Below are 24,632 nucleotides of genomic sequence, written 5' to 3'. Positions count from 1 at the left end.
TCAAAGAAGATGGAGGGGTAAAGAGGTCTTAAGGGCAATCTTAGTGTGAGACGGTCAGTGAAATTGTAGAGTAGGTTTAGTAAGATGAATGGGTTTATAGACGGGGCAAACACAATCCCTGTAATAACTGGCTGCAGGAATTCAGACCTTTTGACTTAAATTAAAATTTCATTGCAATGAATATTAGCACCCTGGGAAAGATAGGTATGACCTTCCAGCTCTGGACACTAAGTCTGTCCTAAACCTTTGAAGGAACAGTCTCTCAGCAGTGAACCGGGAAGAGCATGACAGAGGTGCACCCAAAAATATGGGAGCTTAAGCCACCATAGAGACAGGGAAGGGTGGTGGTGGGATAAACAAAGGTGACCACTTCGCTCTCTTTTCCTATTTCTTGTACTTTTCTTTCTCCTTCTCCACTTTCTTTTTCTGTCACTCATAAACACCCCACCTGGCCAAGACTCAGAAGATGGAACTTTTCATCCCTTCAATGGCCTGTATGTCTGCGGCCCTCGGATCAAACAGTCAGAGAGACCGACTCACAGCTGTAGTTGTCTGAGGTTGCACACACATTTGTACCTACAGGTTACTGGGCCACAGCTTGACCTGCCAGCAATCCACGAACCCCCTCACTCGCATTTAATCCATAACCACTAAATCCTCGAATGAATCCATATACTAGTCCCATTTCTCTGTTTACAACGAAGCTTAAATAAAATCAAAGGAGTCACATAGTTGACTGACATTACAGCTCTGCTCAAGATTTGCATATATCTTTTGCAAGGAAATTAATTAACCCATAATCAGGAGGGAATCCTCAATATCTGTTAAAGCTTTAATCCTTGTTAAGATAATTACAATCCAACTAATTAATCATAAGGAAAGGCTATAATTGGACAGTTTATCCCTAATGATATTCTGCGATAGGTAATGATGATAACCTGTCCAATGAGTGATGTGTTAATATTATATTAATTGATTATCAATAGAAAACATGCATGTACTGGCAACATGGCATCTTGCACTCTATTTCATTCATTTTCTGAAAACATTGCTGCTTACCAAGACAGGTGGCCCATAAATCCATTTTAGTGGAACTGTATTTTTATTGCCCCCACCTCTCTACAGAGTGATGTCGGTCCCTGGCTGTTTGTGTCCACTATTCTGTAGCGGTTGACAGCTCGAGACCACAACCCAACCACACAGCCACATGCACATGCAATGTCTCGCCACTAGATGGAGTTGAATAGCAAAGAAATAATTTGACTAATTTGATATCTGATTCTGTGGGGAGTAATAATCTGATACTTTAATGGTCCCTGTAGAGGAAGTCTGTTTACTAACCCCCATCCAGAAGGGGGGTGGGTAAAGCGACAGAGCAGGATTCAGTTTCTTGCTCTTAGACACTTAACCAGAGCTGATGTTTACTGACGCTCTGCTAACCCGAGTCTTCCAGTTGAAGGACAAAGCATTTTAAACCACCACTCTACCATTCTGACAACACAGCTTGTATAATGATAACACGTTTTGTTCTGTTTTTGTCACACCACTTGTGGCAAAAAGTACACAGTAGGGTATTATTTCTTGCGGTTTGTGTGCACCAGGCGTGAGGTGGCTGGGATGTGCAGATCACCCTTTCTTGTCATTTACACTGTTGGGTTTCTCATGCCCAAAGTGCCACAGAAGGCAAGTGCATCTCAAATTGCCAGGGAAGAGGCCTAAAGTTAAAGGTGCAAGACAGCACTGATGTTTGAAGTATTCTATACTTTATACAGGGTTATTATGATTTACAAAAGGGATGAAAAAAACGTTAAATATTGAAAAGAATCAAAAAAAGGAAAAGTGTTTGCCAGATGGTACGTTAAATCTTTGATGTTCAGTATTTCAGAACTGTACTCCATCCAGATAGAACCTGAAAATTCCAAGTACAGTACACAGTTTTCATTTTGATTTTGTCTCTATGGTCACATGTAAAGATTTTAAAATGTAGTCATAAGCTGACAATGGATCACTTTGTATAGATTATTTCCATAAATATGATAAGATCTTGCCTTCTGCTGTGCTTTAGGTTATTGGGTGGGAGGAGGGATGGATGATGGGATTGATGGAGGAAAAGGGTGATCCTGACTCAGAGCCTGTCCCCGGATGGTGGCCCCAGAGCAATGCTTGGTTGTCTGCAGAATGTACTTTGAAGGATGTAAAATGTTTTTCTTTTCTCTTTTATTCTTTCTTCTCTTTCTTTCTGTCCCTTTCTTTCTCCTTTTCTTTTTATTTGATCTCACCATTTCGCTCTCTCTCTCGCCAGATTGTATCAGGATAGACTGTAGCCTCAGTAAGTGGTTCTATCCATTTTTCTGACTAAAATGTATCTGTCTATCTCATCTTGACTCTGTGCAGTGGACCTTTTCTGCTTTCTCCTGGCCTCAGTAACACCTCTCTTCCATTAACCATATCTCTGCGCTTCCATGTTTTCTTACTTTTTCAATAAGCATCAGTTGTTGTTTTTTTTGTATTTTTTATTAAACATTATTTCTCCATAATTTCTCTCATTGCCATTACATGATCTAAGTTATATTTTTCTTCTTTCCATAATTTCTGTCACTTTGATTTCCTGTCATAGATTTAATTAATGTTTCACTTGCATAGTTATCCAGATTTTTCATACCATAGTCTTTCTTGCTTGCCTACCACTTGCGATGAAATAATTTCATTCCCTCTCCCCTGCTTATTACCCATTCTATTCATTTTCCTGTCAACCTTCTCCAAAAACGCATTCAGAAAAGGGCAACTTGACACTCCCCTGTTGGATGTTCCTATTTTCTATTATGCAGCACTGAGTCTCAGCTCCACTCGGCTGCACACACAGGTGTTGCTTGTTTTATATGTGGGACAAACTGTAGTTTTGGCCCCCAGAAAGCTAATTGCTTATCCACTGAGAGACGGCACCACCTGGTGAATGCTTGTTTTCGGAGCAAGCTAATGTTTTTCTGCCCCATGCTGACAGAATGATAGCAAACTGTTATTTCTGTTATGGCCACTGTCAATTGAGCAACTAGTCCACAGGTAAGTGCCGCCAACCACAATGACAAAAGTGGAGAAAACCTGATGTTTGCAACAATGTATGTGTCTTTGTGTGCATGTTCTTTGATTTGGATGTCTTTGTGAGGGTAGAAAGCTGGAGCTTAAATTTAATCAAGTTGTAGTAACAAAATAATAGTTATTTTTCACTTGCTTTTTTACCTTGAAAACAAAAGTTCCTGTGACGCGTATGTACTGAGTCATTGGTACCGATCACTTTGCAGTCAGAAGGATCAGGTCTGGTTTGTATTTGGTATTAAGTTAGAAATATGTAATAGTCATATTGTGTAGTGGCAATGGTTAAAGTTATGGGTTCAGTCAGTGTTGTCAGTGAAAGGTGCTTCTGTAAACTATTACAGATGTGTTTGTATGTGAACACATGTTCATGTTTTGTGCTTTTACTGTACTGTGTCACGTCTCCACACTTAAAATATACTTAACAGTATTTATGTCAGAATTTATGAGTGTAATCCAAAAACTTCAAAAGTATCTGGCAGGCATGGAAGTGGTCTCAGCGTATGACAAATTACACCTTATTATGTGTGGAGCCACCGGCATGGCATACATTCAAATAATGCTTAGAGGATGTCCATACCCAGGTTGGCCACTAGATGGCACACACGCACTGGGAATGTTTTGTGAGCTCCCTGCAGTGGGGAGGAGATGTTTTCTACGTTTCTGTTTATTGTGTTTTATGACAGATTTATATGCTCTGATGTGAAACATGTTTGAGCTAGAGAATAGGGGAGGACTTGCAGTTTTTCACAGATTGGACATGCTTCTAGTCTTTCTTCATACCTCTATAATAGAAAGGCCACTTTGGTCATTGATTTTTCTTTTTTGTCTTATTCAGGTGCTATATTTTAAATATTGATGGGGTTATTTTCCTGTTACACTTTTTGTTTAACTGAACATTCTTGTACAGCAGTGCCATGCCTCATAGCAACTCAGACGCATACAACACTATATAAAAGTGTGCCGGTGTATAAAAGAGGGGTTGTGGGTGGTCGTAGCCAACAATCCACTCAATGCCATGACATCTGGCGGTCGATGCCTCCTCCAGAGCCCCACAGTAACTAAAGCCTTGAATTCAAATAAGAAAATCAGGGTACCAAAGTGTCTCTGCTGGCTGGTCTGTGCAGATAGGTCTTCTTACTCCCATTTAGTTGAAGTTAGTGGCAGTAGCTAAGAGAACAAATCCTAGAAGAGTAAGCTGTACTATTAATGTGTCACGCAATATTTATATATACGTTTATGTTCTGACTGCACATGAACTGAAAAGGCCAGTGAGTGGAGGAATAGATTATTTAATAGTGTACATGTCTAATCATTACAGTAGGAGACCAATCAAAATGTAATGTCTTGAGCTTGAACAAAAAGAGCTGACATGACTACTGTAGGATTCTTTCCAGGATAAAAGGGAATATCTAGATTCACTATGTTGATAACAGAATAACAATAATCCCACCCTCTTTATAACTTTAACATCACATCACTGTCTTATGACCTGCATGCACAAACCAAAAGATCAGTGGGGGCAGTAAAACTTTACAGTAGTTTTACCTTTATTGTGTCTCTGTTCTCTGTTTGTAGTGACATTACTACTGCTGTATTTCAACTATCGACCAACTATTGACTTTTGATCTTTTAATGTCTGAACTTTGGAATGCTTTGTGAGGCATAGGAAGTGAAGGATCGGCCTTGTGTTTTTATTGCAGTACATTGTGACCCTGCTTTCTCATCTTAATGTGACGGGATATGATATGGAGCAGAGATGTAGCCCTCAGCCCCAGTCAGGTCACAGTGTCAAGCTGATGATATCTGTTTGGAAGGTGGCCTTTCAGCAGCCAGCAGCACCTTCTCTTTGTGCTAGATGAGATGAGATTTGGCATGACATATGGGCAGCATGTGGGGCACGAGCACTCCGTCTGCTAATGTCATACCCTTTGGCCTATCCACCTGCTAGTATTCACTTCAGAACACACTGAGACACACACTATGTCTGGTTTGTGGAGGAGATGAAAGATAACTGATTCTGTAAGAATAAAATGTAGAAAACACACTGGATTGGACATCCAATGACATTGGAATTATGCTAGATGTGTGTATACATGCCATATGTTGACCAATAGCCAACATTTTACTGAGGACAGAACATACCTGTTTGGCTTTGTCACAGTGTTTTTCTTCGTGTGCATGTTTTCTAGTACAGTCAGTTTTGGGGGATTTTTTTTGGCTGATTTTAGTTTGTCTTTACATGACAACCTTTAACATATGGTTAAAGCTAAGGAACGATAATAGCTATGGCAAACAAACTGTTTTGTGTTTAGTAACTAAAACACTTGGTGAGGATGATTAAAGAAAAAGACTGACTGCAAGTCTGTAAAGGAAGTGAACTCTGGTCCCCTCTTAATGTTCTACTAAGCCTCCATAACTTTACTTTCTACCTTGATACATGAAGGGCACAAGACTTAGTATTGGATGTCAATTGTGTAAGGGTTCCAACTCATCCTCCATGGATTTAAATCAAAGGGATACTGAGCTGCACACGAAACTATTAGATCTGATTGCCTGATGCAACAAGTCCAAGAAACTAGCAAATGTCAAAGGCTGGCCTCAATCGGATTTTTATTGTGAGCAATGGGGTATGACATGATGACAACATTATGATGTTTATATTTATTTGACCAACCGTTTCCACTACAGATACAGTACACGTGCTCAGAAACAGCAGGTGACATGGACAATTTTTTTTTTGTTTTTTTTTTGAATGGATGGTTTGTTCAGTCTAATTTCTGTTGAACTCTGTTCTTATCTGCGGCCCCAGCTCTTTCCCACTTGTATTCAAGCAGATGGCTCTCTTACTTTCTCAGTGAATCACATAATATTGAATTTGAATGAGTTTCCAATCGCTCACTTAAATCATGAGTCATCACATTCTGTTTCAGCCAAGTAGATGTCAAAGATGAATATGCAGTAGGCACCAAAAGTTGCCCTCAGCATGCACAACATCCTGCAGTTTGTGAAGTTTGAGCATGTCTCAGAGTTATTTTGGAGATGCTCGGAGTGGGATTTGATTTTTAAAGGCAATTTAATGCTCCAATGGAGGATAGCCATTTTTTAGTTAATGTTCATTTTATCCTACAAAACTTCAGGCTAAATGTGATGCAATGAGCCAATAAGAGGAGTATGTTATTAACATAATGCCTTAGATCTGTGCACCCTCAGAGATGGTTATGTCATTTGATATAAATAGATTTGTGTTAAAAGCAATCATCTAGTTCAGCGATGGACAACATAAATGAATTGCACATTTCGCAGTAGTTAACAGATTTAAATATAATTAACAGTTGTCTGTGTGATACTAGTGCACTGCTAAGCACAAGTGAGAAAATATGTAACGGTAATAATAGTATGTTAACACATTGGATATAACCGCCATCTCCAGCAGTTGCCTAGAAATAGAGTGCTATCACAGTCAAGTCATCTTTAAATGACTGTTGAAAACACATAGACTTAAATAACTCCTCCATGGATGCAACTTCATTTAATTTGCACACTTTTTTTTTTTTTTATCATTCTCCTCTTTGCATCTTTTAATGGAAATGAATCAAATGCCTCTTAAAATGTTCAACAGAAATGACCCAATAAAATGCTTTGAAGCCTGTATGAACTTCAAAGGGATATGTAATCAGAACATTTTTGTAACTACAGCTAGAATTGGAAATGTGAGTGTGTTTGAACATCCATGCGCAATAAATTTTATATGTACACGTGTACAACACACCATGACCTCTAATTATACTATAGCTTAATTTGCATAGTGTTAATGTGATAGTAGAAAAGTTCAAGTACAGATATGTACAGTATGTGGTATGTAGTATTTTAAAAATAAAAAGTAGTTGTAGGCAAAATGCATATCCTGAATAAGAAAACAGAAGCATTATTACATTTGTTTTTGTTGCTGTTAAAAGTAGGAGTGACAATCAGCCAAAACATTTCCCCCATTGCATATAATTGCACAAATGAGCCGAAGAGCTGTTATTGCCAAGTACTCACAGATGAAAGTACACTACTCTAGCTGAAGGACATGCTAGGAAGGTGATGGACCATGGTTATGTGAACCTGCTGACCTTATGAAGCTTAGTCTTATATAGTCTATATCCTTCATTTCACTGTTTTTAAAGCAGTGCGCTGTTCTGATTCAGTGTTCAACAGCCTAGATATTTCAGCGACTGTCTCACTGTCAAAGGCTCTTCATTCGCTGTTACCCGAAGGCAAATGACTGTTAAGCATGGAAGACAGATGAAAAAACCTAAATTGACAAAGCAGAGTGCGGGGTGGGGGGGATAGACTCCGACGACCACTGACAGATGAGTGACTCAGAAGAGAAGAAGAGAGAGTAAAAATCATGAAGCAGGGAAGGCACAGGTTATAAGTAAAGCTGAGCGAATAAAGAAAGTCTAACAAGGATGGATTGTAGGTTTTTTTTTTCTTTTTCTTTTCCATATACCTCCTCCTCTTTTCCTCCTGTCTCTGCTTTCTGTGAACTTGCAACACCTAAGGCAATCTGCTCACTAGACCCAACCAGGTGAGCAGATTGCCTTCCTGCCCTTTTAGTCTAATAAGAATTGTCCACACCGATTTTCCACTGTCTACTTTTACTCAGGCCACAATTTCAATCCCTTTACTTGGAAAAGTTTTAAAAAAAAAAGGAAAAGTGCATTCTCTGTCTTTTCACCTGGGACCCGGTCAAATACTGGGAGCCAGCATGTTTAAGAAGACCGCATCTGCCCCCCTGGTCCACTGAACAGCTTGTGGAGCATGTTGGACAGGAGGGTGGCAGGCTTATCTTTCTAAGTGCCTTCTGGGACCTCAGCAGTGCATAGACTGCAGCGTCTTCCTTTCAGGGACTCAACTTTGGCAGTCAAGTGGTTCATGCAATCCTTCCTAGTAATAAGCTGCGATTCACACATAGCCAATCCAACTGTTGACGCCACTTAGTTTTGAGCAATTCATTCTCATTCAGGTTTACTGTCTTCACAGTTTTGTGGATGTTTGTCTGTTGCTTGTTGCTTTGTTCAGTTCTGATGACATTTTGTCTTTGAACACAACCAAAAGCAGCAGAACGCTTACGGTAACTAATAGAATAAGATCTAGTAATCTATTAGACCTCCTGGTGGTCTCCCCCTGGCCACAATTAAATGTGGATGAATGCTTTTCTAAAAAACAGGCTCTGTCACTGTTGTAGTAAATAAACAGATAAGCCCAAAAGCTCAATAAAGACTAGGTGCAAGGGGTGCTTGCAATCACTATTTAAACAAATAAACATGAGCTTACAAAGTTTTGTCTTCCACATAAGTGCAGAACTGCAAGCGATCTTTATACTCAGTCGTCAATAGGAAAAGATTTTCTATGTCTACATGGGGTGCAAACTCCTTTTACATCTGTTTTTCACAGAATTTCAGCAACACACAAAACACAGTTATCGAAATTGATCCAATCTCCACAGTTGCATAGAGGACAGGGCCTTGTGTTGAATTGGGATATGAGCGCCTCGGCGGTATAGCCTCAGTCTGTAATCAGTCTGCCTCCTTTTAGTGTGATGTGGCACCAGCGACAGGTTAGATGTGGACTCATTACAGAGGCTCTAATGAGAGAACCTGCAGCAGCCTGGAGCTGTCCAAACCCATACTGCTTTGCTGGACTGAAGGCTGTCCCATGGGACCATACCCTCCTTTTGCCACAACATGGTAGGAATAGAGGTCCAAATCATACCCGACCCCCCCCTTTTCTAAAGAATAAGGGGGACAGATGTGAGGAGAGGGAGGGAAACAAAACAAAAAAAATGAGGATGAAGGAAACCGATAAGAAAAAGACGATGAAGCAGAAGCATGAAAAGAGAAAGCGAGGCGGGAGGGTACAGATGGCTGTATGAAAGGCAAGAAGGGTGTCTGAAGGGAGCTCTTAAATTCTGCAGAGGATGGGTAAAATGCATGATTCATTTCCCGCTTCTCAAAATCAATCTGCTGTCCTCTCAACATCTTCCCGACTCAAACGGGTCTTCCTGTGGTGGCCATCTGCAATTCTAGAAGCTATCAACAGAGGTTATCTTGTCATGGATGCTAAAGCACCAAAGCATCTCTTCTGCACAAAGAGAGAGAACAGTGGGAAAGAGAAACTGTGTGGCCCCTGATAGCAAACAGGGAATACAAATGCCTGAGTGTGAGCAAGCATCACATAGAAAGGAAAGTAGACACACTTGTGCGCGCGCACAGGCTGCCTTATCTCTGTAATTGGCACGGGGGGTCAGAGCGGCAGGCGTAGATAATCGTTGCTAGGGGTCATAATCTGTTGGCAGCTCCCCTCCCTTCATCTTATTTCTTCTCTTCTCTGCCCCCCTCTTGTCGTCATAACCACACACCCTCACGTACAGTTCTGTACTCTCAAACTCTGCCACCTTTGTTTCTTTTGTCTTTTCTTTTTTGTCCCTGTTTGTGATGCAGCACCACTCAGGAGATGTTTTGGATGTGGCTGCAGGAGGGCTGTTTTGCTGGTGTGTCAGCATGCGACTGTGTCCTGGCTGACAGCCAGACCTCCCACTTACCTGTCTCCAATCCCTCCCATGCACCCACACAAATGCATCCCTCCAATCTCCTCCAATAAATAGTTCTGTTCTTAGACATGCAACACATATTGTATAGTAGATCAAGGAGAGCTACTTCACAGGGGCCAGAATGTGATAGATTAAGGGTGGAGAAATATAGGTTAGAGTGGGTGAAAGATAGTCTGGAATGAACAACGAAATGAGGAGAGAGAAAACGGAAAAGAGCCATAGATGGAAGAGGGTCTTGATGTAGATGTCTCATTGTGTTTTTTATCAGTAATATCTGCTCATATCGTTTCATTTCCATCATGGCATCTTTCCTGTTAGCACACGGCTGCCATTTAGATGCCACGCATGTAGGCACACCCGCACACACATACACACAGACACACAAACACACTAAGCCTTTCATTAGATCGGCAGTGATCGCCCTGCGCTCCTTCAAGATAGAAAATGTGATATCTTAAGATAGGAGCCAAATGGCATTATCGTCAAAGGAGGTCTTATCCTGATAACTCTGAAGAGCAAGTAAATCCCGTCTCTAGCCATATTAACTCCTTCAGCCTTATGTAACTATTGCTGCTATCTGCGTTTGCTTTTACATAAAAATAACCATATGGGTCACTCCATCAAATAACCCTCAGTCTTCTGATAAACTACATCCCTCAGCAGTACAAAAGCTATTTCTCCATCCGATCCCACACACAATATGTGTATATAATAAAAATGTGGTAATTGATGTTGCAATGTTGCCTGCACATTGACCAAGGATATAAATACTCACTACATCTAAACACACACATGCTATATAATTCATGTAGTATTGGCTTATGTGGCTCGGCCAAAACACGCTTTCCAATTTATTGCACAGTTCATTTTTAAACAAGACACTTTCGAATCTGAAAGTCAATGAAGGCAGTTAACAGAGTTACTAGTCATGAATCATAAAATGGTACCCCTGGGTGTCTGAATAAGGCATTATTTGCATAGTCCTACCTCTGTAAATTCAATTTTAGCCACATATAAGAAGTAGCTCAGGTTCCTGGATTGTAGAGAGCAATTTTTTGTCGCCGTGGAGCAGAGTTAAGCTAATCTATTAGTACTTCATCCCATTAGAAAATGGGATAATATCATTTAAAGTCATTTCAAAACTGGAAAATAACTTAATTACACTGCATTGCATCATCATGTGATGAAAACTGCCAATTTTAAACTGCATATACCACAAGGAAAATTTGGGATATTTGATTTGCTTATTCCTTTTAAACCCCCTGCTATTTTCTTTTTTTCCAAACTAAACTAAGGCTTGTCATGTAAGCTTGATGGGGTTGGCCAATTTAAGCAGTGATATTTATTTACTGAAGGTGCAGTGTGTACGGCGTAAAATCCCCTCCCTGTTTTTCACTGGATGTTCATCGCTGTGCTGGGAGAAAATGTCCCTGCTAGTCTTTTGTATGATTTGTTGTGGGGACACTGCTGTTACACAACTTTGACACTTTTAGAGGGACCAGTATGTAGGTTGATGAAACACTCTTACATATTTCAAATAAATTCCATTCAATCTGTGCCTGATGGCCTGATACTGCACCACTCCATGTCCCCATACAGAGTTCACATTACTTGGATATTGATAGTGCCCTTTACTGGGACTGATTGATGGATGATTGGTTGTTTATCATATCAGTACTCCAATATTTTATATTGGCAGCAGCACAGAGTGGCATTTTCATCACCAGCAGTGGTAGCAGACTGAGAAAGTGGAGCAACAAAAATGAATGTTTTTGTTGTCCACATACCAGCCATAGAATATGATGTTATGGAGCTTTATCACAGCTAGGCATAATACATATTGGTAACATTCTGGTTGAATATTGAGACCCATAATGCTTTAGTCAGAATGTATGCCTTATAGAATGTATGCCTTTAGAGTTATATACGAGTCCTGTGTTACATGGCATCAATCATCAACCTCTTAACTGATTTATTTACAATAATTAGCTTGATTCATACCTTATATTTATTCTGCATAATAGATTATAAATAAATGTTAAATTTGTTAGAGGTTATTGCATTTATATATCATAAAGCCAGCCAGCAATAATACTATATAGCAGCACGGTATGAAAACCTCACCATCAGTAACCCCCGCAACTTTAATAGCTAAGTTTCCATTATCTCGCCTGAAGCTATGCAGGATGGAAAAAAGGGGGCTTTTACAGAAACAAGCTAAAGTGGATACCCTTGATAAATAAATCTTATAGCCTGCTGGTTCCGTTTGTGTTAGAGGCAGACATTATACTGTTGGGAAGAACTACACATGTGGACAAAATTGTTGGTACCCCTCACAATGGTCACTGAAATATCCTGAAAATGTACTAAAAAATAACAAATGGAAATCAGACATTGCTTTTGAATTGTGGTTCAACAGAATAAGTTTTAAAAAAAATTCCATTCTTTATTTATTTATTTATTTATTATTAATATACATTTTTTTATTCATTACTACTTATTGTTATTTTGTTATTTCAGTGACGATTGTGGACCATTTGTTGTCCACGTGTGTTATCAAGTATTGTACAAAAAAAAGCATTGTTCCAGAGTAATATATTAACTTTGTTGATTCAAGATCTGTGTGATATTTCTTTATACACAGACAACATACACGTATAGTTCACTGCACGTCATTTTAACAATTGACAACGTCAACATATTCAAACTGTTTCTCTAGCTTTCTTGTCATTCAGTCATTCATGCCTGTATTTCCCTCCATCTTATGTTTTCATTTATTATTATGTTTTATTCATTTATTGCATTATATAATAACTTCACTTGCAGTTCATTATAGCACCTAGCTACCATGGTGTAAAGATAGTGTTTGAGGTTGTACCACCTGGGCTATAAACTACAACAGTACAGATGAGTGTGTCATTTCCTGCATTTTACAATAATTCCCCAAATGAGCCATGACACATGACATTACCTCACTGTCAAATGGAAATCAGACAATGATATACTGCTAAGTCATGGTCTTCTCCCCCACCTTTATTTTTGTTTTGTTAAAGGCAGTGAGAAATCATTTACCTTCCTCTGGTTTGTTGTGAACGTTCCACAAATGACCACAGATGTGGTTTTCTCCCACTCGGGCAGACATCTCTACGTCCTGTTTGATTTTCACGAGGGATATGACCCATGCCATTTTGCACGCAGTGTCCTCAATCTCGCATTAACATTTCTGATGAACGTGGTTAGCATATCAGAGCGGTGGCAGAAAGGGCTTCAGTGTCCCGGAGTTGTGGCCCCGCCGTCCAGACACCAGTCGACTGGTGTAATCAGGTGTGAAGGTTGTGAGGAGCAAACAGCCATTAACCTCCCAAACACAGGCCATCATCACCGTCTGCAGAGGACAGAGGGGAGGGCGTGTGTGTGTGTGTGTGTGTGTGTGTGTGTGTGTGTGTGTGTGCGTGCGTGCGTGCGTGCGCCACCACTGTTGTTGTGTAAAAGAGAGAGAGTGCCATGGCTGGTGAGTGTAGGATAGAACTATGTGTGTGTCTGTCCTTTATTGCTGTCTTATTTATAGAGTGTAATGTGTGTGAGTGCACAGTGCGGGTCTGCAGCTCAGGCTGTCATCATTTGGGTAAGACTAGTGTGTGTGGGTGGTTTGCATGTGAGTGTATGCAAAGGTGCATATAGAGCATGACTAGAGACAGACTAAAGTCTGGTAGTCATTGGTATGCGTGTGTGTGTGTGTGTGTGTGTGTGTGTGTGTGTGTCTACATTATTTATTCTGAAATGCACACAAATCAGGTCCCTGTCTGCCTATCCACTGTGATCTCGGAGCACATTATTCCCATATGGCCGTACAGTATGGCTGTGCCTGGCACAGTCAGGCCTGTGACCGCCTGTTTGACATGCCACTGTGTCGGCTGGTGTGATGCCATGCTGAACCAACCCATCTGCTCCAGGCCGAGCTGGCACAAGGGAGAACCCATCGGAGGCAGGCATGAGGAAAAGGGCATTAGACCTGTGGTTCGGCAAGGCATGGCGTCCAGAAATCTCCTAAACTCCTGCCCTCTAAAACTGGCCAGAGCATAAACAAGGGTCTGATGGAGTGTGAGGGTGTGTTTGTTTTCAGCAGAGACTAGACATGTAAATACACTTATGAAAAGTGGATAAGCTGTCCACTCTGTGTTGCAGCATTGTTCACCTACAGTCACAATCAGATCAATGTAGCTTTGCGAAACATTTGTAGATCGCCAAATGGATGCCATCGTTTACTTACGTACTATTTATTTCTTATTACATCATGGGGTAGAGGTATATGTACTGTGATACACGTGTGGTGTTTACATATGATGTTTACTATTCTGCATTTGCATTCATTTGCATGTAATATGCTGTTTGTGTAACAGGGTTAGCTTGATGAACGCAAGATTTAATTCAAAATCCACTGCAGCACGGGAGTTAATGCCAGGTATGTCACAGTTAACAATGACATAGTTGAGGTAGAGCCACCAAAGAAGACATTCAAGTGAAAACAGTGTCCCAAAAAATACATACAATCTTGGGTTGGGGTAGGTTATCGGCCTGCGTTTCAGAACACTTGGGGTCCCTTTCAGAACAGCAATAAGATGTGCAGTATTTCTAGGATTTGTTCATTTGGGTGGGAGGAGGGCATTCAACCGTTTGAACTTAAGAGGCAACACGCTGTGAGGCTCTGTTTAAAATCAATAGCAAGTCAAGTGGATTCAGAGGAGATGCAGTTCAGGAAGGTGCTTCAAAAGCAGAGATACCTGAGAAAGATCAGCTGCTGTTGTGGATTCATGTATGTGTGCATGTGTGTTTGCAGGTGGTCGCTTGCAGTGCAGCACAGTAAGTTGAGGGTAAAGAGAACATGTTGAAGGAGGCAAGGATTGGAGATGACAGAAAGGGAGAAAGAGTGTGTGTGTGTCGGTGGGTGGGGGTACGGGGGGCGTTCCTCTTCATTAGCAACACTAAGGAGCCATGCCAGGAGCACAGATGGTGGAGGAGAGAGGGAGCATGGGGTTGGCACATAAACTGCAACATACACTTGCACGCCACATACATTCTCACATTTTCAAATCAACATTAAAAAAAATATGTAAATACAAAGAAGTCCTCAAAGCTCAATATGTTCTCCTTTTAATTGAGATATATAATACAGGTATAACAAACACAAATTCACATAGATATTGTCCTCCAAATTACCTCCCTTCACACACACACACACACACACCCACACACACACGCACACCATCAAGCTATCCCATGGTGTTCCCATGCCACTCTCTTGGCCAGAAAAGCAGCCATGCTGACGCTGCATTTCTCTCTTTATCTTTCAGCCGTCTCACTTACTCTGATACATACACACACACTCAGCCTTACCATTACCCTCCCTCTCTCCAACCCCTCTCCACCAACGACACTGTAACCTAATACCTAAATTAAAATTTTAACAGGACCTTTTTTTTTTTTTTTTGAAAAATGCGTCTGTTTCTTTGTCTCTTTTCATCTGACATTCACAGACACATACACACGCACACACACACACACACACACACACACACACTCACGTGCATGCACAGACCCCCAGTGGTCCAATTAGGAGCGGGGAAGCATGTTTGTGTGTGGGTGATGTATCTATTGTACACAGCATGTACTGCTCTCCTCTGCAAGGTTGAGTGGAAGAGCAGACTCTCACTTTCTCTATCACACACACAAACACACACCTCCCACAAATGTAGGAAGCAAGCCATGTAGTGTCATTGTTCAAAGCCTACAATGCTTAAAGTACACCTAAGGAATGCCTCCCCACCCTTATACTGTAGTTGAAGTCACTTTGTTACATGGAAATCCATCTTTTAACAGCAGCAGTGCCTTTGTCTTTTTTAAATCAATACACATCATTTACAGTGGATAATTAGCTGGATATGGACAATAGCAAACCTCCAAGAGAGGTTGATAAAATATCTATAAATATTGATTCTGTCAAAACAGTAACTCTATATACAGTTTGTTGAATGAACCTGCACCAGTATGTGCATTCCTCCGTGTGAGTGTGTACAGTGCAGTGTGTTCACGTGCTTTCCCAGATGGGTGCACAACAGGGGGGTTGCCGGAGGTTTGTCACCTGGTAGTGAAATGCTAATCATGAACATAAGTAAGTCCTACGCACATACTGCACATACACATATTCCCACTTTGATTACAGAGTCTGTCTGTCGTGCTAAGCAGGAATTTTATGGAGACATCTTTTTTTTTTCTATCCTCCTCTTTTCCATATGAATCCACAAAGAAGCCAGGTATTAGAATTCCCCCTGGTCAGCATTTGGTGTGTGGTTGTGTTTTTATCCTCTGAATGAAAAATCTATTTCAATCATCTGCTATCCACCCTCATCCCTGTATTTCTTTTTTTTTTTCTTTTTTTTCTCAATTTTGTTCTCTCCTACTCTTGCACCCTGTTTTCAACGACACTCAGTATCAGTGTCTTGTGTCTTTCCTCCGAGTGGGGCTGCTGAGCCGAGAATGAAACATTGGCACTGAGTGTGGATCTTTCTTGAGCCCATTATAATTGGACTGCAGTCCACTGTTATATTTTCTTTTTCTCTCATGGGTGCTTGCAAGTTTGTGTGCATGAATGCATGTGGCTCTGCTGTAAAAACTTGTGACCTCAAAAGGCCAGAGTGCTAGCTGCTCATAATTATGTTCTCTTCCAGAGAATTTGAATCACAGAGCTTGAACTGGCATTCACAACTGTATCCCATACTTGAGGATGGCAGCTTCTGTCAGACCTTGTAAAAGAGAATATGACGCTGTTGTAAAAGGGAATCTACTGTTATGGAACTCGACTAACATAGAAGCTCAGGTTCCGCTGTTTAGTTGAGTCAGTGCTGAAATGAAAAAAGGCAGTGTGGCATATTCAGGGCACAGCATTGTTCTATAGTACAGGATCTTTTTCTGTTCAGTGTTACAATTATATAGTTCTGTGAGGTCTGATCGGAGACCAATGCTGCAGTGAGGTATAACAGACATGAATGCATTGTTATCTCTGCTCTATATTCTAAAATTCCAGTGGCATTTCAACATAGTTTTTTTTTTTTTTCCCCCAACAGCTCAGTCTGGGCAGCAGTGTAACTGAGTGGATTTTAGTCTAAACATTCTTGTTCACTCTGACACATTATCACATTCAATCCCTCTAAGCAAACCACGACCCACTGACTTGCCGACACATCCTCCAGTTAGCCCTGACCCCTACAACCAAAACGCTCTAACTACATATGCTTGAATGACCCTGACAAATGGTTTGTTTCAATGGCTTGCCCCCATGGATGGCTACATTACTCATGGTTTGTTCTGTTGACATCCACTGTTGCACCAGTAGTGGATTCACCACAGACTGCCTGTGGCGCTGTTGTTATGGCCATTTCAGTGGCTATCAGTGATCGTTCCTCTTTGGCTAGCTTCGAGGCATCAGACTTGGGCACACTGGTTAGCTCAACAATTATGTCGGTAAAGCTCGCTGGGTTTGCTGTGAGGCCAACATCAGTCGAGGATGATTCCGAGAGACAACTGGGATGTTAGCTGGACCACACAGTGCTCTGGTTTCATGCAGAATGCAACAGAAACAAAATGAAGCATGCCTCATGGTGGTAATTTGTCATATTCAGTTCATGTTGAGGTTTTTGCGATGAACATAAACAGGAGGGAAATAATTCATCTCCCTTGGAAACATTCAGTTTGTCAGATGATCCTTCTGTTTTAAGTACCTCAGACTTTTGCACACATTTCCATCAGTGGCCTGAGAGACATCTTGATCTCTGTAGCACTTCTGCACAGTCAGAGAAGACAAACATTTCTCATCTTTCATTTCCTGATTGTCTTGCTAGAAATGTTGCCATCATTGCCCACTGCAGACTGATGATCACCTTCCCTCTCTGAAGTTGTTTTGATTAGGGTTTATACATAATAATTATACAACTGCGTCCAAGTACTCGCTGCTGCAACAGCCACCACACAGCCTGAATAGAGACTGATGGCAACAACCTGCAGCCATTAGCTGACAGCTTGTGTTCCATTGATCCGATTGCATTAATCAAGGTTGTTTACAGAGAGAACACAGCAACCAATGATGGATGGCTGGTAATTATGCAACAGCCTGCAAACATCACACCTCTCATTTATGGTGTGCTGACACAGTCAATGAAAATAATCCACAGTCCTGGCTATTTTTACACTAGTTAAGAAATCTCTCTGACACCTCTTCAGCTCCCATGCGGCACATTTAGAAGGTGTAAGGAAAAGTGACGGGCTGAGAATGGGATGGGAACAAAAGAGATGGGGAGATGAAGGGAGAGGAAGCTTATGTTTATGTGATCACAGCCTTTTACCCTGCTGATCTCCAAGACAAAGTGAGAGGGCACAAGTGGCAGGATGAGAATTAATTGCATTTTTATTAATCACCAGCTCTTTTATTAATGAGCCCTGCGTCCCCCTTTGTTTTTCAAGCAATGAGTACTTCTCTCTCTGCTAGTGGCTGCATTAAAGGCTTAGCGGCTCATTTAACTCTGGACAGCTAGCACTCAGCTTTCTTGTTTGCAGTGTTACCTGGGCAGTGAAGTGCTTCATTTCACTGTCATCAATACTCTGCCCCAAGCCAAACACCATGTGCTTCATCAATATGTGGTTTTGAGGCAGTCAGTGTTCTTGAGTAATACCGAAGGCATTATGACCTGGGCATGAAGCCAATGCACAAATGCTGTATTCCAAATTCTGTAAGTTAAAGTTTTAATTTTAGAGCCATACTTTCAGCAAGCTATTATTCTGCCACTGATCCCTTCAACCCACCCTGGAGACTAGTGTGTGTGACAGTAGACTTGCATCCCAAACTTTCCTGTGCTTCTCCTCAAGTGTTGTTACTGTGCGACACACTTTGCCCTTACAACCTAATAGGTCCCCCACTGGACTTTTACCACCTTCTGTCCACAGCTTTTTGTTGCTTGGCAAGCCCGACCAGAGCAGCACATATATCTCTTGCCCCCCATTATTAGTGGTATTATGGCCAAATGGCTCTTGCTATGTGTGCAACAGTGACCCTTGGTCTCCTGCGGCCTGTAGCAGCCAAGCCAAATAAATATTACATGGCCCCTATTCTAAAGGGCAGCCGTTGCCATTCATTTGTGCTCCACTAGACTCCTAACTTTTACGATCTTACATCAGCCAGCCAGCCAACTCTGTTGCTGCTGTTTTCTGAGTTTTTAGTTCTTTCCTGGATTCTTCATCTTCATCCGTTTTCATATTTCTTTGCTCTCTCTTTGCTCTCGTTGCAGCAATATAGTAGCCTTTTTTGCTTTATATTTACTTCACACATGGTGTGATCACAAGTCTCTCTATCCAATTTCATGTGGCTGAAGACAAAAAGCCCATGAAAAAAACTATATAATAAAAAAGTAACAAGAGTAAATGGGAAAACAATTCTCCAGTGGGCCATGTGTGTATTCTTGCCAGGCGGGGCCATCAATTGATGGGACCTTTTTTTTTCCCCTCTCGACTAAATAATTTCCCACACAGCTGGAAAGGGACAATCATGTATCGCCAGGCTGTGCTATATCATCCACTCAGGCACCTGTTATAATAAACTCATGCTCCTGCCAGCCAGAAGGAAAAAGAGCCATTGTCGCTGGAAGTTTAGGTTGTGGGATTTCTAATATTAAATCTGTAAGAAACAAATCATCAGTGGTAATGGTCTAAGAAAGCTGGTGTCTTTTGATGTCATTGTTTTTATTTACCAGCCACGATGGCCCTTTCCCCACTCTCGAGCTGTCTAAAAGCGTAGAGACTACAGAAGGTGGCCTAATGGAAGTGACTGGTCTCCTCCGGCATTCTGCTATTTCAGTCTGCCCTGCTGCCAACGAGGTGGAAGTCTGCCCTCATTATATTGTTGTTTACAGAATCCTCTTTCCTCCCTCTTATCACTGATTATCTTCACCTTGGTGTCATGACACTGTGCGTGCCCACCGCTGGTGAGCCTTCAATTTGTCTTTTGAGTCCACATGAGGCATGATATTCTTTTGATTGTCATATCCCACAATTTCTCCCTCATGCACGTCAATTTGAATCCTTAAACTAGCACCAATCAATGCCTTGATTTTAGCCATGAATCACATCAACTCATCACGGTGCATTAAAAGAGGGATTCAGGACTGCAAAGTCCACACTGTTTTTCCCACTGTCACCCCCTCACACCAACAATTTGTTCTAATGTTGATGTAATAAGGCTCTGTCATTGACAGGGTATAAATAGGCTGCTCCCCACTTTGAAAAGACACTGATGTAAATATGGCTCTAATAAGCATTTCTGCAACCCTGTATGGTGTTGCATCAAACTGTCTCCTTCAGTGGCAGAGGCGAAACAACCCCAAGGGAGGTGAGCAGCGGAGAGGTGAACTGGGACTAGAGAACTGGAAGAGGGAATTTGGGAGGAGAGCAGAGCAGTTGGGAGGATCAGCAGTTAAACCTTCTGATCTCCCACATGAAGAGCGTCCTTTATGTGCTAAACTGAGACATGAAATGCTCTGTGAAAGCAGAACATATAATGTTTGTAACACAGCATCCCCAGTCATTGTTGGCTGCCTGTTCTAATCTACTCCCTCAGCTGGTTACGACTTATTTGTCCTACTGTCTTTGATGACATCCTGCTGCAACACTGTGAGCTTTTGAGACATTCGATTTTACAGTCTGTCAGGCCGGATATTTGATTTCTTTCATTTCCAGTATACTGGGAGAATCCATAGTGTAAATGTGCTTTGCAAACATGCAGGTTTTCTCCACTGGCACTGTCACCTACTGTGTATGGACTCCGTGTGTGTGCGTGCATGTGTGCGTGCGTGCGTGAGTAGGCGCACACAGCAATTCCTGCTGCGCTGTTTGTGATTTGAATTCCCCCCCACTACAGGCAAAGGACCTGAGACGCTGTTCGCGGGGCAGAAGCTGAACGACAATGAGTGGCACACTGTGAAGGTGGTGCGAAGAGGCAAGAGCCTGCAGCTGTCTGTGGATAATGTCACAGTGGAAGGTTAGTTGTGTTTAGTACTGTACATAGAGGGGTTCATATGGGGTCAGAGGCAGCAAATGAGACCCCAGTGTGAGGATGTATTCACAAATCTGCATGCATTATCCCACAGTAAGTCAACTGTTTTGCCATTTGTCATTAAAATAACTCATTTGAAAATGGAAGGTGACTAATTATGATTATGAATCAGACATGGGGGTGGCATATGGTTCATTAATTTATTATTAAGCTGAAATGGTTGCTGAGTGGTAGCAGCTGAGTGGTAGCAGAGCTAAAAATGTCTGGCAAATGTCATAATATTGCAGAAATATAAGTAATTTGGAGGGTAAAAGTTAATACCCAACTGTGGTCATGATCTTACCCACATTGACTCGCAGTATGACTAATTTGAAAGACTGAAAATGGTGAACATGCTAGTTGCAACCCCTGCATGGCCATACTTGGATATAAACAGCAGAAAGGATGAAATATGTAATTTAAACCGAGTGTGCAAGAGAAATGAAAGAGGAATATGTTTTATAAGCATGTGCTGACTGTGGGTGAGCACCTACAGTATGTACAAAATACAGAGGTACAGGTGCTGCCAGAAAATAGCAAGAAAAGGATGAAAAGGTCAAGAGATGAGGTGGAGTCACGGGCACTCACAGTGTTATAGCCTCGGGCGAGAGGAAGGAAGGGCATAGGGATGAGGAAGAGGTGGGAAAAAGGTGTATGCTACATAAAGGAAAGAGTGTAAGCACACTGAGGCCAAGAAAGAATGACCCTGTGAAGTTCTGACTGGTTCACAAACTGGTTCCTGAGAAAGAAAGTGAGGAAGCGCCCAGGGAGTCCTTGCAGGGCTCGCCAGGCTTCAGCATTGGAGGCATTATAATCGGCATCTTGCCAAGCTCATTACTCCACATCTCCCAGTAAACACAATATAAATTGTGGCGTGCAGCACAGTAACAAGAGATTTTCTGCAATATTATGCTTAATTGTCTTCACAGCAGGATATACCCAGGCTATACAATAGAACCACATACTGTACACCCACTGTTGCCAAGCAAATATAATCAATTTTAAAATGTAATAAGTGTAACAAAGATATGCTAAAACTATATAATGTGCGCTTATCATTAAATTACTAATAGCAGATACCGTAAACTAGAGTTTGATGAACAGTGCTTTATAGTTAAAGCATTTTAATATTGCCATAACTTTTCCATGATTATATAGAGTTTGACATCAGATTTCCACAGAGGGTAAAAGTTTAACTTTGAACTGAAAGTTAAACTGTGCTTTAAAATGTATTAAATTTGTCATCTTCGAATGGTTAAAATTTTTTATGATTTAATAATGTGACATTCTCCTCAACATTTCCCCAGGATGCTTTAGATTGCCTAATGGAGAGGAATGCAATAGATGTATTACATTGATGTTTTGTTTTTTTCTGTCTTCTTCACCACTTCAGGCCAGATGACTGGTGCCCACACACGTCTCGAGTTCCACAACATCGAGACCGGCATCATGACTGAACGGCGCTTTATATCTGTGGTGCCCTCAAACTTCATTGGCCATCTCCAGGGCCTGACCTTCAACGGGCTGCCCTATCTAGACCAGTGCAAAAATGGAGACATCTCTTATTGTGAACTGAACGCCCGTTTTGGCATGCGCCACATCATTGCAGATCCGGTGACATTTCGAACGAAAGGCAGCTATTTAGCATTAGCTACGTTACAAGCTTACGCCTCCATGCACCTGTTCTTTCAGTTCAAAACCACCACGCCTGATGGCCTGATGCTCTTCAACTCTGGTGACGGGAGCGACTTTATTGTTGTGGAACTGGTGAAGGGGTGAGTCCTCGATTTCATTTAAGCGATGACAAGACAAGTTAAAATGTAGCATTTTATGTTTATCTTCCGTCACAAAAGAAAAGCTCTTACTTTCCCTAATGCCTCTTTGTTTTTGACAATAATAAATATATTTCTGAATTATAGCTCAGTCGAGCTTTAATTCTCTTCCATTCTGCTTTTGTCAAAAAAAATAAAAAAAGCCATTATAAACAGTCACTGTTCACAATGGCTTTTTTTTTTTTTTTTTTTTGTGAGGTCAATTGTCAATTGATCATCACACAAATCAAGAAAGGAGTCACAAAGTATTATCTAAAGTCCATGTTCTTAGAAACAAAATGAAATATATATGGAAACATGGTGTCTTTTTTTCAAAGACAACTCCAATCAATGAGTCATTTAAAGCTGCTATGAATCAGCGTTGGCTGGATGAAGGTGACTATAGTGTATGTTGGCGAGTGTTTATAATCTGCTACTCTTTGGTATTTATTTTCAGACTCATTGACGTAACTGCTAACGCATAATAGTGAGCACAAAGCATTTCTTAGACTGCCAGTACTGAGAAGTGTTGGGTGAATTTTCGATGAAAGCTTGGAGAAGCTAGCACAAACCAAAATACACTGGTTCAAAGTGTGAATTATGATCACCCGAAAAGCTGTATTCATAATTAGAGTATCAAAAAGAGGCTTTTGCTTGTGTATCTCTCGTCCTCTTGTTCTCTATATTCAGCACTGTTACAACAACAAAAGCCAGAGCTGCCTCTGTCACACAAAGACAAGAGGCTACATAAAGGAATTGAGGCAGAAAAAAACAAAACAACACATACCTTGAATGAAACAGCTACAATAGCCTTAACCTGAAACACAAAAGACATATTTGTGTGAAGGAGGGAACTGTGCCACCCCGTCTACCTTTGGGTAAACGGGAGCTTTTAGACAAAAGCAGGCTTCTATATTTACATGTCAAATCAGTGAGTAGACTGAAGAGAACTCCCAGCCCTTGTGTGACTTTCTTTCTTTCTTTCTTTCTTTCTTTATAGTTATAATTAACACACACTGACATAATTCTTGCTCTGATATCTTTCTCCGCAGGTATGTCCACTACGTCTTTGATCTCGGCAATGGGCCGTCGCTGATGAAGGGCAACTCGGACAAGCCACTCAACGACAACCAGTGGCACAACGTGGTGGTGTCCCGGGACGCCAACAATGTGCATACGCTTAAGATCGACTCACGCACCGTTACTCAGCACTCCAATGGAGCCCGCAACCTGGACCTCAAAGGTAACAGCAGGCCGTCAAGCACTCTGTGATAGATTCTTCCAGAAAAAATGACCACTGACAGGAAATAACTATTTCAGTGTCATCCTTGGTCTGTCCCTTAAGTGTTGTTGGAACACGGCCATGAACACATGCCAGCTCAAATCCATCTAAATTAGAACCACTTTTAGGATGACTGTGGCTTTAAGAATAGGTACATCCATTGGTTTTCTTAGTCAGTGAGGAGTTCTTGTGTTTTGTAGAGGAATGTTTCTAAAAGATATCTTGAGAACTAAATAATTGACAAAGATATTGTTGTCATAACAATAAATTATAATTTGTATACTTCACCTCTACACCGCTACACTGAAATGACTCAGAAAATCCAAGACCTACACGATTTTGCTTGTGCTTGCTTGACTATGTACACCGTTTTTTGTTTGCTTTTTTTTTTTTTTATGTTGGCTGAAATTTTGGACGTTTCAGTGCAATAGCCTAGGATAAACAGAGAAAACTAAATGATGCTGCCAAGTGTAAATGTGCTTGCCAAACAAGAGTGGACAGGGGGTGAAATAAAACTTAACAGAAGCCTGGCAGCATCTGTGCTAGCCTATCCTCTTCACCTTGAAAGATGATACCCTCTCTTTCAGCAGATGTTAGCTTTACAGGAACAGGGCAATAACAAAGTAATATCCTTCACCAACTGGTATCCCGATATGAGCCAAATCCAACAACACTGACCAAGGTTAAGGTTAAAAAAAAAAATACCAAAAACAA

General features: G+C 41.2%; 1 protein-coding gene across 13 annotated transcripts in view; it reads left to right on the top strand.

Annotated features, from left to right (window-relative positions):
• The window catches only part of nrxn2b (neurexin 2b), a 592,065-nt gene that overhangs the window by 281,303 nt on the left and 286,130 nt on the right, over positions 1–24,632 (top strand). For 10 of the 13 annotated variants that reach the window (XM_019268034.2, XM_027287992.1, XM_019268033.2 and 7 more), the window contains 4 exons: positions 2,303–2,329; positions 20,652–20,771; positions 22,219–22,600; positions 23,689–23,879. In XM_019268034.2, coding sequence (XP_019123579.2) covers positions 2,303–2,329; positions 20,652–20,771; positions 22,219–22,600; positions 23,689–23,879 — 720 coding nt within the window. The remainder of the gene's footprint in view (positions 1–2,302; positions 2,330–20,651; positions 20,772–22,218; positions 22,601–23,688; positions 23,880–24,632) is intronic. The other 3 variants (XM_027287993.1, XM_027287994.1, XM_019268031.2) reach the window with 1 other exon arrangement.

The sequence above is a fragment of the Larimichthys crocea genome, chromosome XIV (genome assembly GCF_000972845.2).
Source record: "Larimichthys crocea isolate SSNF chromosome XIV, L_crocea_2.0, whole genome shotgun sequence".
Taxonomy (NCBI): Eukaryota; Metazoa; Chordata; class Actinopteri; family Sciaenidae; genus Larimichthys; species Larimichthys crocea.
Note: the sequence above shows the minus strand (reverse complement) of the source record. Positions and strands in the feature narration are given on the sequence as shown.